A 12,983-nucleotide genomic window follows, 5' to 3' on the forward strand; every position below is an offset into this window, starting at 1 on the left:
TGCCACAGAAATACTTCTGAGGGTAAGAGGCTCCAGATTTCAGAGTTCACAAACTGCAGCTAAGAAATGACCAAACACCAAGGAAATTCAAGAGAAAGTACTTTGTGGCCATTTTCATGTGTTGAACAAGTTGTCAAAGGCAGGAATAGAAGTTAGTTATGACCACTTGAGAAAGTGCATATAGAAATAACATTACACGATGCAAAGAGTAGACAAGTAGATGCATGGACCAACATGCCACTGTCCACTTCTAAATGTTGTGTGTAGAAAGCAAAACAGGAATAAAGATCTGTCTTTAGTAAAATAAACTGAGACAGTATAGAAAAAGGCTCTTCAGTATTATTTTTGGTGTTTATGCAGAATGTCTGTCAGAGATCTGTAGTTTTTCTGTTTTAATGTGTGTTTTGGAACTTTTGTGCGGTGATATTAACCGGATTTAATGACAATATTGTACCTATATTTAGACCTTGAAGCAGGGATGTTCACATTTGTCAGAGGCTGGTTAAAATAATGTTAGAATATTAAAATACTCCACTATATCAGTAAGTAATTTTAGCTGTTGTTCTGGTACAGACTTAAGGCTTTATCGGTGCCTACAACCTTGCAGGATTGGGCCCAGGAAGACCTCAATGTGAACTAAAACTAATGCTTATAGGTGTTGTTGCTATGATATAATGAGCTATTTAAAAAAATAGCACTGAATTTTAGTAGACTCACAAAAAAGACATTTAAAAGAAATAAACTGAAAAACGTATATTAGTAAAGAGCGTACACTTGTAAAATTCCAATAAAATGCAAATATACTTTAGATTGAAATTCTGTACTTAGATATTTTTCTTGAATATTGCTTTTTTTTTTTTTTTTTTAGATGGGAATGTTTTAAAAACAAATAAGCAAACAAATCCCAAAGCCATATTACAAATATTTTCCTTAAGAGAATGAACAAAAGAATCAAACATATAGTTTAATATAAAACCTGCTTCAGTATTAATCTGTTTAATACAGGTTTCTGAAGATGCCATGAAAGAAAAGAATGAAATAATTGGTCGACTGGAGGATAAGACCAATCAGATTACTGCAACTATGAAACAATTGGAACAAAGGTACAGCATCCATCTCTATTTTACTTACTTTTCCACATTCATTCCTCCTCCCTTACTGCATTCCCACACAGCTGCCACTGAAACTTAACTCTCAGTAGGAAGTTTTAAAGAAGCATCCTCTTTTGGCATTGCAACCGGTGTTTTACCATTGATTTTCAAACACACAGATTTATTTTTTGATGTTGTGAAGGCCAAGACTATAACAGGGTTCAAAAAAGAACTAGATAAGTTGATGGAGGATAGGTCCATTAATGGCTATTAGCCAGGATGGGCAGGGATGGTGTTCCTAAGCCTCTGTTTGCCAGAAGCTGGGAATGGGCGACTGGGGATGGTTCACTTGATGATTACCTGTTTTGTTCATAACCTTTGGGGCACCTGGCATTGGCCACTGTTGGAAGACAGGATACTGGGCTAGATGGACTTTTGGTCAGACCCAGTATGGCCGCTCTAATGTACTGTAAGAGTGGAAAAATACAGCCATAAACCAAGGCTTTTTATCTCAATTCTCTTTCATCATTCACTGGTGCTGGCATTCTGTGCCTGCACCCAAGATTGTTCTTTCAGCTACCGGGCTCGATGATTGCCACTTCAGAATTCTGATTCATTGTTACCTCTGTTATATTTTAATGCTATTCAATAAGGCTTTGACTCACCAAAGCACATGGTTAACTTTAAGCAAGACTACTCACTTGCTTGAAGTTAAGCCTCTGCTAAGTGTTGTGGATCAGGACCCTGGCTGGCCAAGATTCCAAAGCTTATATTAATTGCTTTGGAAACTCCCTTAGTGTAAAGGATGTACACATGAGTATTACACCATGAATTAGTAAAATGAAATGATATAATACCAGTGTGTAAATTTATATTGTGGTTACTATATATTTGTTACATAATATAAAGATGTGACTTGTGTGCTTCAGTTATTTAAATGAAGTAGACTATATGGATCATTAATATTTTTAATTGTAAAATGTAACATATCCATAGCCCTGTCATGTTGGTGTTGACATGTCTTACCATTGTTTTCTTTTAAAGCTACTTATGAAAAACATAATTATGTATTAAAAGATTTAGTGACATGAATATTCTTTTATTGACATCCTTTCTCCTCTTTTTTTCTTTCTTTTTTTCCTTTATCCCAATTTTTACATTTTGAACTTTACTACCTTTATCTGTCTTTGATTTTGTCCATTACATACGTGAAGTGACAAAGATCTGTTAACTCAAACTAGGACTATTGCAATGTCATTTGTGAAATGTGCCAGCAATGAAGCACAGCACCAATACAAACTTGTCAAAGATATATCATTTTGAAAGCTACTTGGCTATTGATAGAGTAAAATTTGTATGAGTTGGTTTTAAAAAAAATAAATGGTTATGATCTTAAATATTATAAAATGGTATTGGGAAATCCTGTATTTTAATTGGTCAGTAAGCACTAGTGATTTTGACACAGTGTCACAGGCTGGAATGACTTCTGAATGTTTTCTGAAATAAAATCATCTCTACCCCTTTCTCTCCTCCCCTCCCAAAGAATAAAAAAAAAATCACTGTAATAATATTGACCAATCGGAAACTAGAATTTTCTAATGCTATTTAATCATTTTACTTTTTTAATGTTAAATACAAAGTTTATTTTAAAATGTTAGCTGCCTTTATATTTTTGATTTCTCATTGCCCTGACACTTACCTCCAGTTACAGGGTTTTCCTTCACACCTTATTTATAGCACTTTAAATAAATAAAGAACCTCCCTTTCAATTAATAAAAAAAACCCACATTTTTATTGTTGTTGCACTTTCAAGGCTTCTCTATACCAGAAAACATGTTGTCAACTCTTTTAATGTGGTTGTTGGTATCATCGCTTTCTTGAGTAGTGTAGACAGAAGTATTTTTCCTGAGAACTGGCTAAAACAGCTTATAAAAATGTGCCATAGGTTCTGTCTGTACTTTACAAAAACAAAACCCAAATAATTTCTGCATTTGTAGGACTCTCTTATACACAGCTAAAATACAGTGTAGCTAGACAACTACAAATAGTTGTCTAGCATAGAGTAGAATGTAAGATGTTTTAACACAGCTACTGATACAACTGGATACAACTGAGATATGACTAGAACTAAAGACTATAAAGCAGGAACACCTTATCTACATATAAATCTTCATAGCTGTAATTCCCCTCCCCAGTACAACTTCACCAGGGGTAGCAATAGTGTAAAGTGTAGCATAGGCAGGACTCAGACATTTACGGGTAGATCCTCAGATGGTATATAAATTTGCTCTTATCTGAGTTGCTACCCTGGTGGAGCTGCACTGGATATAGCTATAGAGTTCGCAAGCTGCTTGTGGAGATACAGATTCTATAGATGCTAGCATGGTTCTCAGAAAAAAATATCCTTGTCCATATTAGTCTTGGAAATTTTAATGCAGTTTCAGCTGTAGTTTAGAGAGGGTCTTAGTGGTGTTTTTAGCTTTCCTGTTTCATTTAGTCTTTCACGCTTCTCTGCCTTCTGGCATAGCAGCAAAAATTAGCCTTGATGTGCACCAATATTCTCCCTTCTCCTATCCATCCACTTGGGCCCTACAATTACAAACACATCAAGGAACTTCATTACAACACATTGTAGTGTAGAGTGGACCCTAACAGTTTTTCATACCTAGGCTAAATTCAGATGCTTTAAAATAATATGGTTCAAGTCCAGTCTGTTGTCATTTCAGCACAGGCAGTTCTTGGTAACTGTCCCACCAGTGCAGCTTCTCCATTGGGGAACTGGAGCTTTTATTAACATGAAATCTAATTCTGCGGAGATGTCTAGTAATGCTGGTGCACTGTCTGCATGAGCCCTCTGGTTGGTTGTCTGGTAGCACTGCAATGGTAGGCAGTTTCCCAAAGATGGCCAGTGTAGATGCATACTACATTATAAAACATTAGTAGCTGGGCTCCCTAACATGGTTATGTTTGTAGTGTAGACAGGGCCAGTAAGAAAGCTTTCATTTAATTTTACATTTAACAGTGATAAATTGGGAGTTGTGTGTTACTCTACATTCAGCTGACTGGGAAGTGATGATTCAAGCCAAGCCTTGAGAGAAGAGCTCCTCAGTTTTCTCTGAACAACACTTTGAGGGCTTGTGTACGCTACAGATGCTACAGCAGCACAGCTATGGTGCTGCAACAATACTGTAGTGTAGATACTTTCTACAGCGACAAAAGGGGTTTTCTATCACTGTAGTTAATCCACCTCCTTGAGAGGTGGTGTCCTTCTGTTGACCTAGTGGTGTCTAGACTGGGGCGTAGGTTGGCGTAACAATGTCTTTTGGTGGTATGATTTTTTTTTTCACACCCCTTAGTGCAATGTAGCTAGGTCAACCTAAGTTTTAGGTGTAAACCAGGTCTGAGAAGGGAGAAAAGAGGCAATTGTAAAATGAGATACCTCAGTGGGGATGGGGCTCTGAATGACATTTTACTGGCTACTCTAATCTCCCTTATATATACCAATAAGACAGTTGAATATGGAGTAACATACAATTTTTGATTTAGTGTTTACATTTCAGTTAAATTTAAACCCCATCTTTTTTGGGCTGACGAGAGGGTCAAACGGAGATAAATCATGATGCATTGGTGAGGTATGAGTGAGAGAGGGCTATCAAAAACAGGAATGCAAAATCCCTTTAAAATCAAAAGGAAAGATCTTAAATGAAAGCCTAACTTCTGTTATTTATTCAGTTTTATTTGTTTTGTTTATCATATGGAGCAATTTTTAACTATGATTTTTAATACACATTATTTAAATTATTTAATAATGTTATTTATTAGTGGTTATTCTGTAAGTGTAGTAAGACGCTCCAGGGTGTGTTCTGCTGTCTTACTACAGCTGTGTTCTTGCTATCTGATTCCAGTGTTCCGTACTCAGGCTCATGTCTGAATTGCATCAAGCCATTCCAGCACAACACACACTGTCTTATTGATTCATTAGTATAGACAAAGTAGTTACTGTACCTCTACAGTTCTTGTAAAAATGCTTCCCACAATAAAACATATATGTGTGCTCAAAGTTAGAGCAGTAAGTGATATAGATCAATTATAAAATCTGTATGGTTATGCTTTGATGGCATCTGTTAATAGTGAACATAAAATAAAAACAAATTGGAAGACTTTATCTGCTTTTCTTTCTGTAGTGAAAACCAGAAGCTAGATTTCTAGGCATTGTGTGGCTCTCTCGTTTGAGTTTGTGAGTTTCCCCCAATCTTTGTTTTTATTTAGAAATGTTTCTATTTCCCCATTTTTCTTTTGTTTGTCTTCTTCACCCTTTACACCCTAGTTCTAGCCTCAGTTTTACCCAAAGTTGATTTGAATTACACCAGATTGCAGCAAGCAGAGAAGTCTCAAGTGGAAGCTGAGAATGAGGACAAGAAATTCAAACAAGAATGTATGAGTAAATCTGAAAACCTGCAGAAAGAAATCTCCCAAAAGGAGAAGCAGCTGTAAGTATACTTCCCTTTTGGAAAAAGTATAGGACACTTAAAATCTTTTTTCCTTTTATGTTGACTTTAAAACATTGTTAATTAAAAATGTAGGGTACATCACATAATACAGGCAGCACATTACTGATGATTTTTAACTGGATAAAGATGCTGTCTAGGAAGACGTATATTAGGCAAGGGCAGGGTGGAAGAAAATCTGTCATTCCAAGTAAATCAAGCTACAAATGATTTTTTTTAAATAGCTGTCCAACCAGAAGAGAGGGAAGAACAGGCATTTTTTTTGGCTGAAGATACAGTCTTAATTCACTAGGGAAACAGTAGTTAACAGGAACAAAATTTCTAAATTTATAATAAACTAGAATAACCCACATTTTATTATTGTAAACCCTGTAGATATAACAGCATGAATTTACAGAAACTGCATAGAACAATTAAACTATTCAGGCTTGAAAAAGAAGCCAAAATCCTTCAAAGTGTTGGTAGCTGAAAGGCACTCATGAAATCCTTGAGTCTGCTAGAAACTGAAATATTAAATCAAGGAATAAAAGCCAAATTCTGCTTTTACACCTGTGGAATTCCATGGACAGGTATTTGGTCCAGAGAATCAGTCCAGCCACAAGTACTGATGAAACAGTCAGGAATAGCAGTAAGTAGCACTTAGACTGTGCTTTCAGTGCTCTTTATGAACATCCCTGTGAGGTTGGGTGGTATTTCCCCCTATTTTAGTGAGAGAGAGAAAGAGAGTGAATGACCTAAGACTACAGCAAGGGTTAGTGCTTGGGAGTTCAAATTTTCCAATCTTGTGTTCAGACCACATTGCCTCTCTTACTGATTTGAGTATCAATACTTGTTCAACCATCATGACAAATGTTCGCTTTACCACCACAGTCATCTTCACAGATTTTGGCAAAAGAGCAGTTCAAACCTCAACCTTAGAATTCCGCAATTCTGAAACCTCAAGGTCATGTTCACTTCTGATCTTTTCCAACAAACAAGATGCTGAGGTAGTGTCCCAAAAAGTAAGTTTTTCCTTTAAAAAATGACTTAGCTATCCTATTATAAAATCAATATGGCACAAGTTCCTCCTGAAAAACTTTCATAAGTACATTCAGATCTTTCCACTTTCATTAGGTAGTAGGATTTCAATCCAGCAGTTTACTCTCATCTGCCATTAGTTTGTGTTTTCTGTGAAGCTATAAGGAATCATCCTTTGTCCATTTAAGTTGATGATAGATTGGCAACAGTGGATCCACTGACAGATTGGCCCCAGTTCCGATTTAACTGTAATCCAGTAGCTGTGATTAGTATAAAGCAGAGTCTCCTTTATATCATCTGTAGGATAGGAATTTCAATAATATCCAGCAACTCAAAATACTTCACACTGTATTCAAGATACCTTAGAAGTTATATATTCTTAATTCTGTCCCTATAATCTCCACTCTGAAATAGAAAATAGAGGCTTTCCATTTAAAGTCTTACTAATACAACACCTTTTATGAGCACTAAAAATGCATTTAACCACTCATCTTCTTTGACATACAAGATCGGTATTATAATAAAGCTACATGACACTTAAGACAAACAGGAAAGTTCTCTAATATGCATGTTTCAGTTGCCAAAGAATAGTTACTAGGACAGCAAATTAAATCATTGCAAAAGCCAGTTTTTCAGAATTGTTTGACAACGTCAAAGCCTGTCTCAATGAAAGCCCTCTATTTTCTTATAATTTGTTACACTTGTATACAAAATCTTCTTAGGAAATTGCAGATAAATGTCACAACATTAAAAATAATGAACTTGTAAACAAATTAAAATAGCAAACTACTGTTGTTTGTTGGGCTGGACTGATAGTGAAACTAGAAAATTGAAAAGGGTTTATTTTGTTAAAAAGATTATACTGAAATGCACCATGATGGTCTTTTGTTTGCAATTCTAGTGTTCAACTGGAAACAGATTTGAAGATAGAAAAGGAATGGAGACAAACCCTGGAAGATGATCTGCAAAAGGAAAAAGAAACTTTATCTCATCTGAGAGTAGAGACCCAACAAATAATTTCCCTTAAAAAAGTAAATTCTGGAGGAAAACTTTTCAAATTCACGTTAGCAGTAATTTAAAAGTGAACTTGCCAGGCTTTTAAAATATAAATTTTAACTCTCCCAGATCTGAAATCCTTAATGGAACAAACGTTTCAGCTTAAAAATACAAATAAAAAAATTTATTTATTTATTTATTTATTTTTTGAAAAGCAGTCCCTTCTGACCCCGGTAGACTTGAGTTCAGGATTCTGTGTTTTCCATAAGGAATAGTGAAATCCACATTCTCCTTTCTGAATCAAACTGGAGGATATCTCACTATAATCTTGTGATGGGCCAGTGAGGGTAAATTTCTAATCCGTCAAACCCCGTTTATCTTGCGACTTAAAAATTTCATATCACTAATTTCTATAGTATCTTTACATTTCTTTACCTTGGAAGTGATCGAAAAGAAGCAAGTATGTGGAAGAGGAACTAAATAGTCCGCTTGGTCATTTAGCATCAAACTGAAATGAAATTAATTTATGAGTTGCTACTGTTGCTCTTAGAACTGGATCTGAGATTTTAACAGAAATAGATATTTTCATGTCCCAGCCAGACTCCCAACATTCACAGTTTGGTACTGGAAAGGCTGATGTTAGAGGATCTGTTAGGAGTTCCTGAAATCCTTTTGGCACACCTAGATTACTTAGAATGGACAACCACAAGCAGAATAAAATAATCAGAAATCACTGTTGGGATTCAAGTAGAGTACATTCTTTTGAGAGAAATTCAGGAGGCTAAAAACCATGAGGAAAATGGAGTCTGCTCAGACTCTAATGCTGGGAGGCACTGCTAAGGGAGAATAGGTCTAACTAACAAACTACTGTGAGTAAGAGAGTTTTTGAAAAGTGCTCAGTAACGTTAAAAATTGCCTGAATATATAGAATTTAACGGACTGTACCATGGGTAAATATACAAAAAATTGCATAGATTCAAAATGTCATTTTAAGTTTAAAACAATTAAAATCTTTCAGGCTGAAGGAAATTACACAGTCAAAAATAGAGGAAGCAATAGATTAGTGAACAATCAGGGGGATAATGCATGATGTGAAACAGGAGAGCAGTGTTTCCACTACTGTGTATTAGCAGACTCCCAAATAAAATACTAAAAAGAGTTACAGCAGTATAGTCACAGAAGGATATTCCTTAATGGAACGAGTATTTATTGTAGACTTCTCTGACACACTCAGTGTGATAGGATTTCAGGAACCTACTGTTGTTTTCAAGTACCGTAATTGGAAAGAATCCACCCAGAGATGTTACCGTTTTTCAGGATTTACTTGGGCCAATAGAACTAAAATATATTCTAGAGACAAACTATAGAGTTAAATTATTTGTTTCAGTTTCTTGAGCTTTTTAGGAGCAAGTAACATAAAGCATATTTTCTATTTAGAGCAGCTAGCTTAACTAGTAAAACTCAGTTAATAAATGTGAGGATATAAGTGTCTCATTTAAGAGAATTTGATCCTGAATTTTGCCCATTGAGGCACTTATTAACAAATTGGCATGTGTTCATATACATTGCTGCTGGATTCTCCAGGACTGGTATCAGAGCTGTGTACCCTCTTCTGTTGGTGTAGCCCTCTCAGATGGCCTGTCATAGCCTGTGATTGGTGGTATCGTTAGCAAGAGGTAAGGCACACTTGGACTGAGTGTTTGGCTAATTGCTCTTGTCTGTTTGACAATGAGGCAGCAATTAGTTGGTAGACGTTTTCAGGTAGCAAGTGTTGCTGGGATTTTTATGGTCCCTTTTTTGTGCAGTTCAGTATTTGGGCTATATTTTTGTGAAGAGCTCAGATACTAAAGTGAATGGGTGTTTACAAATCTTTAAATAAGAATTTTAATTACCTTCTGAATCTTCATTAAAAAAAAAAAAGTCATGCCCTGTCAGGCATGGTACCAGATTTTCCCCAGATCCCATACTGACTGCAGCTAGCACCTTGGGAGAAATTTTTGAGGATGGCCAGTTTTCTGACCTATGTCTTGGACTTGAGCGCCCAGTGTCCGGTACTCTTTGTCCCTCTGCCCCTTATCAGATATCAGCAGTTGATATTTCTCGTCTTGAGGAACCAGTTAATGTAAATAACAGCTAAATAAAAAGAGAGGGGGGGATCTAAAAGAACATTTTATTAGGCAGTCAAGAAACCAAAGCAAACCAGACGAGAAGTAAGTGAACATAAAACATATGAAGGTCTGAAGTTACACCCAGTTTTACCTAATGTAGGTGAAAATTTTGTTCTAGAGGCAGGTCTGAGATAAAAATGCTTGTATTGTTAAACCGTGTCTGCTCGTATCATCTCTCTCTCTCTCTCTCTGTGTGTCTCTTAGTATCATGGTGTCTAGAGGACAACTCCATCATGATTTTCTGCTCTCTTTGTTAGCCTACTTTCCTCTACTCTTTCTTGGTGTCATGTGTCTTATCTCTGACTTCCTCTTGGTTTATGCTGAGAGCCATTGAAGGAGTGAGAGCTCTCCTCTCTATTTTCAGGGTTTCATACTGTCATTATAGTATATGAGCATCCCTTTCCTCTTCTAGACGTTGCCTTTCTATCAGTACCCAGACTATGTAATTTTTTGACAGAGCATACAATTGGAAGGGACTCAAGTAATCAAATCCAGTCCCCTGCTATCACAGGCAACCCTGTCCGTATAATCCCATTCATAAATTTATCAAGATCTGTCTTTAAACTAGTTTTAGTATCTTTAATCTTTAAGTATCTTTAAATATTTTCAAGTTATTTTATTTTTCTCTCTGTCTGCACATCTACTACTGGATATAATATTTAATGTCAGCCATATACTAGAGATAGGCTATTTGCTGAATTCAACAGGTGTATATGCAGCTTCATGCCTTCCCCATGCAATGTCCTCTTTCCTGCTGAGACAGCACATTGAACGCTCATTTATATAGCTGCTGTTATCCCATTCCATGCTATTTTTTGCATCACAGTGCTTAGCGTTGTTATATTCAAAATATACCATTGCCGGTTTTTTAAGAGGAATTAATTCTTGATTTGCATTTTAGGATGAGGCTTAGTTAAAAAAGGAAGAGCAGACATGCCTAATTTTTAAAGAACTGACTATGAAAAGAGAGAGAAATACTGTCCAAAATATTTCAGATTTAGAAAGTTTTTCAAGATCTACAGTAAAGAAGCCAATTGAAATGGTCTTGTTTCAAATTACCACTTGTAACTGATCTACAGAAAAGAATTATTCTAAAGATATTTTATTAATTAGTCATCGCCTCTTAGCTATTTTGAAACCAGAGAATCATAAGTTATTTTTTTTTAAGTAATAGGGGGTGTGTGTTCCTTTAGAAAACTGTCATCTGACATCATTAAATTGTAAGATGAAATACCCATCTGTATATAGAATAAAGAAAAATGTGAATTCATTACTTCTTATGAGAAAAAGAATCCCTGACTCATACATTCCAAGTAATGTGTTTTCCCTGAAACAGTTAAGATCACAGCCACCTAAAGTAGGGCAAAAAAAGAGGCCTCCAGCTATTTGAGGTGTTTGTGATCTCAGCTGTTGCAAGGAAAATGGGAAGATGAAGATACCAGAAAGATAGGAAAAAAGTGACTGTTATATGAATTGTACTCGTAGGTGCATGAATACTTTTTCAGCAGTAGAGTTTGAAAGCTAACTGTTTGTCTGCCACAGTCTTATAAGAACCTCAAGGCTCTGAGGTGAAGTGAGCATAAAATTTTAAATATAAAGCAAATGTAGATTAAATAGCAGCAGAACATCCTTTCTAAGCATATGTTTGTTATACCTTTCCACCTGCTAAACTTATTTCTCAGATCCCCATACAATATTTTTAGTGACTAATAGGCAAAAGAATTGTGTCCAAGGAAGGATGTTGGGGCAGTGGCATACTGGGGGTGGCATAGGCTATGTGAGCCACAGTGCTTCATGCTCCTGCAGATCTGCTAGGACTATGCCAGAGATTAATTTCTTAGGAGAATGTGAAGCACATTTAAAAGGGTAAAGCACATTTAGCCACATATATATTCTTACCCTTTTTTTGGTCTGCCTTAATCCCACCAATTTTACCTTTTCCTTTTAGGGAAATAGTACAAGAATGGGGTTTCCCTTAGTATTTCTTAGTGCCTGATCCAAAGCCCATCAAAATCGGTAGCAGTCTTTCCGTTGACTTCACTGGGCTTTGATTTGAGAACTTACATCAGAAAAGATTGAATAGTACAGGAGGAAGCAGAAGTCACATAACATTACTGGATGTGGGACACAGGCAAAACCACTGGTGGTAATTATGTGGACACGTCTTCCCTCTCTCCACCATCACACAGCTTTGTTTATGGGGTTGCTATTTATCCTTTTGAGATTACCAAAATATTATTAGTGACTATTGCCCCTTCCTTTAACCTTCTGACTTGACATACAGTACTGGTTAAAATGTAAAGTTCTAACACTTACTTATTACGTAGAAAGTTACTTTTATGTACTATGTTATTTCTTCTTACTTTAAAAAAACGCCACCTTTTATTTTTTTTAAAGGAATTCCTTAAACTACAGGACAAAAATAGGCAGTTGAAAAAGATATGTCATGACCAAGAAGAAGCTCTCCAAGAACTGGCCTGCAAGCTTAGCGAGTAACTTATTTTTCTTGATGATTTTTGCAATGTAAAATTCAAGATAAAGCTACTGAAAATAACTGTGCAACTACCATGGAAATTGAGCCCATGGAAATTAGGGAGGATTACTGGCTTCAAATGAAATTTATTCAGTTCAGTAGGAGGAAATTATCTGACAAATTTTCAGAAGAGAAAGGTGTGTACAAATGGCCTGGGTCTGCATTTTGAACAGATTTACCTTCACATTAGGGTGGTGGGTAGCCTCTAGCAGTCATATAATGGACTTAACTATGTCCATCTCAGAAAAAACAGTCCTAATTAAAAATGCTTTGGGCTATCTAAGAGATTCCTCAGACTTGTTTTGTGAAGATCTTCCTGTCTCTTAATAAATGCATTCAAGACATTGTTGGATAAAGTTTGAGCATTTGCGTGAACTCCATTTCACTAAAGACTAATTCTGTTAGGAATCAATAACTGTGGGTTCCACAACAGGAAGATTCATTATAATTTAAGATGATTGCCCACATGGATCCCATTCCCTACTCTTAGGCGATGTACATCCCTGGCATATGAGCTCAGAAGCTTTTAGCAAGTAGTGATCATTAGATGCATGTACATGTTCAATCCTCTCCAAATGTGCTAGGATTCCACGGTATAAAATGGGGTGCAACTCCAAAGACTGTTCATTTCATTAGACCATTTATCAGCAGTGGGCTTTGAACACAGTTC

At 36.1% G+C, this 12,983-nt stretch overlaps 1 protein-coding gene across 9 annotated transcripts in view; it reads left to right on the forward strand.

Annotated features, from left to right (window-relative positions):
- The window catches only part of RUFY2 (RUN and FYVE domain containing 2), a 66,397-nt gene that overhangs the window by 36,710 nt on the left and 16,704 nt on the right, over positions 1–12,983 (forward strand). For 3 of the 9 annotated variants that reach the window (XM_039481144.1, XM_039481143.1, XM_039481145.1), the window contains exons 12-15: positions 1,006–1,103; positions 5,462–5,581; positions 7,518–7,647; positions 12,178–12,272. In XM_039481144.1, coding sequence (XP_039337078.1) covers positions 1,006–1,103; positions 5,462–5,581; positions 7,518–7,647; positions 12,178–12,272 — 443 coding nt within the window. Of the gene's footprint in view, positions 1–1,005; positions 1,104–2,305; positions 3,112–5,461; positions 5,582–6,168; positions 6,228–6,469; positions 6,601–7,517; positions 7,648–12,177; positions 12,451–12,983 lie in introns of those variants that run through there. The other 6 variants (XR_005582738.1, XR_005582739.1, XR_005582740.1 and 3 more) reach the window with 6 other exon arrangements.

This window comes from Mauremys reevesii, linkage group 7 (assembly GCF_016161935.1).
Source record: "Mauremys reevesii isolate NIE-2019 linkage group 7, ASM1616193v1, whole genome shotgun sequence".
NCBI lineage: Eukaryota > Metazoa > Chordata > Testudines > Geoemydidae > Mauremys > Mauremys reevesii.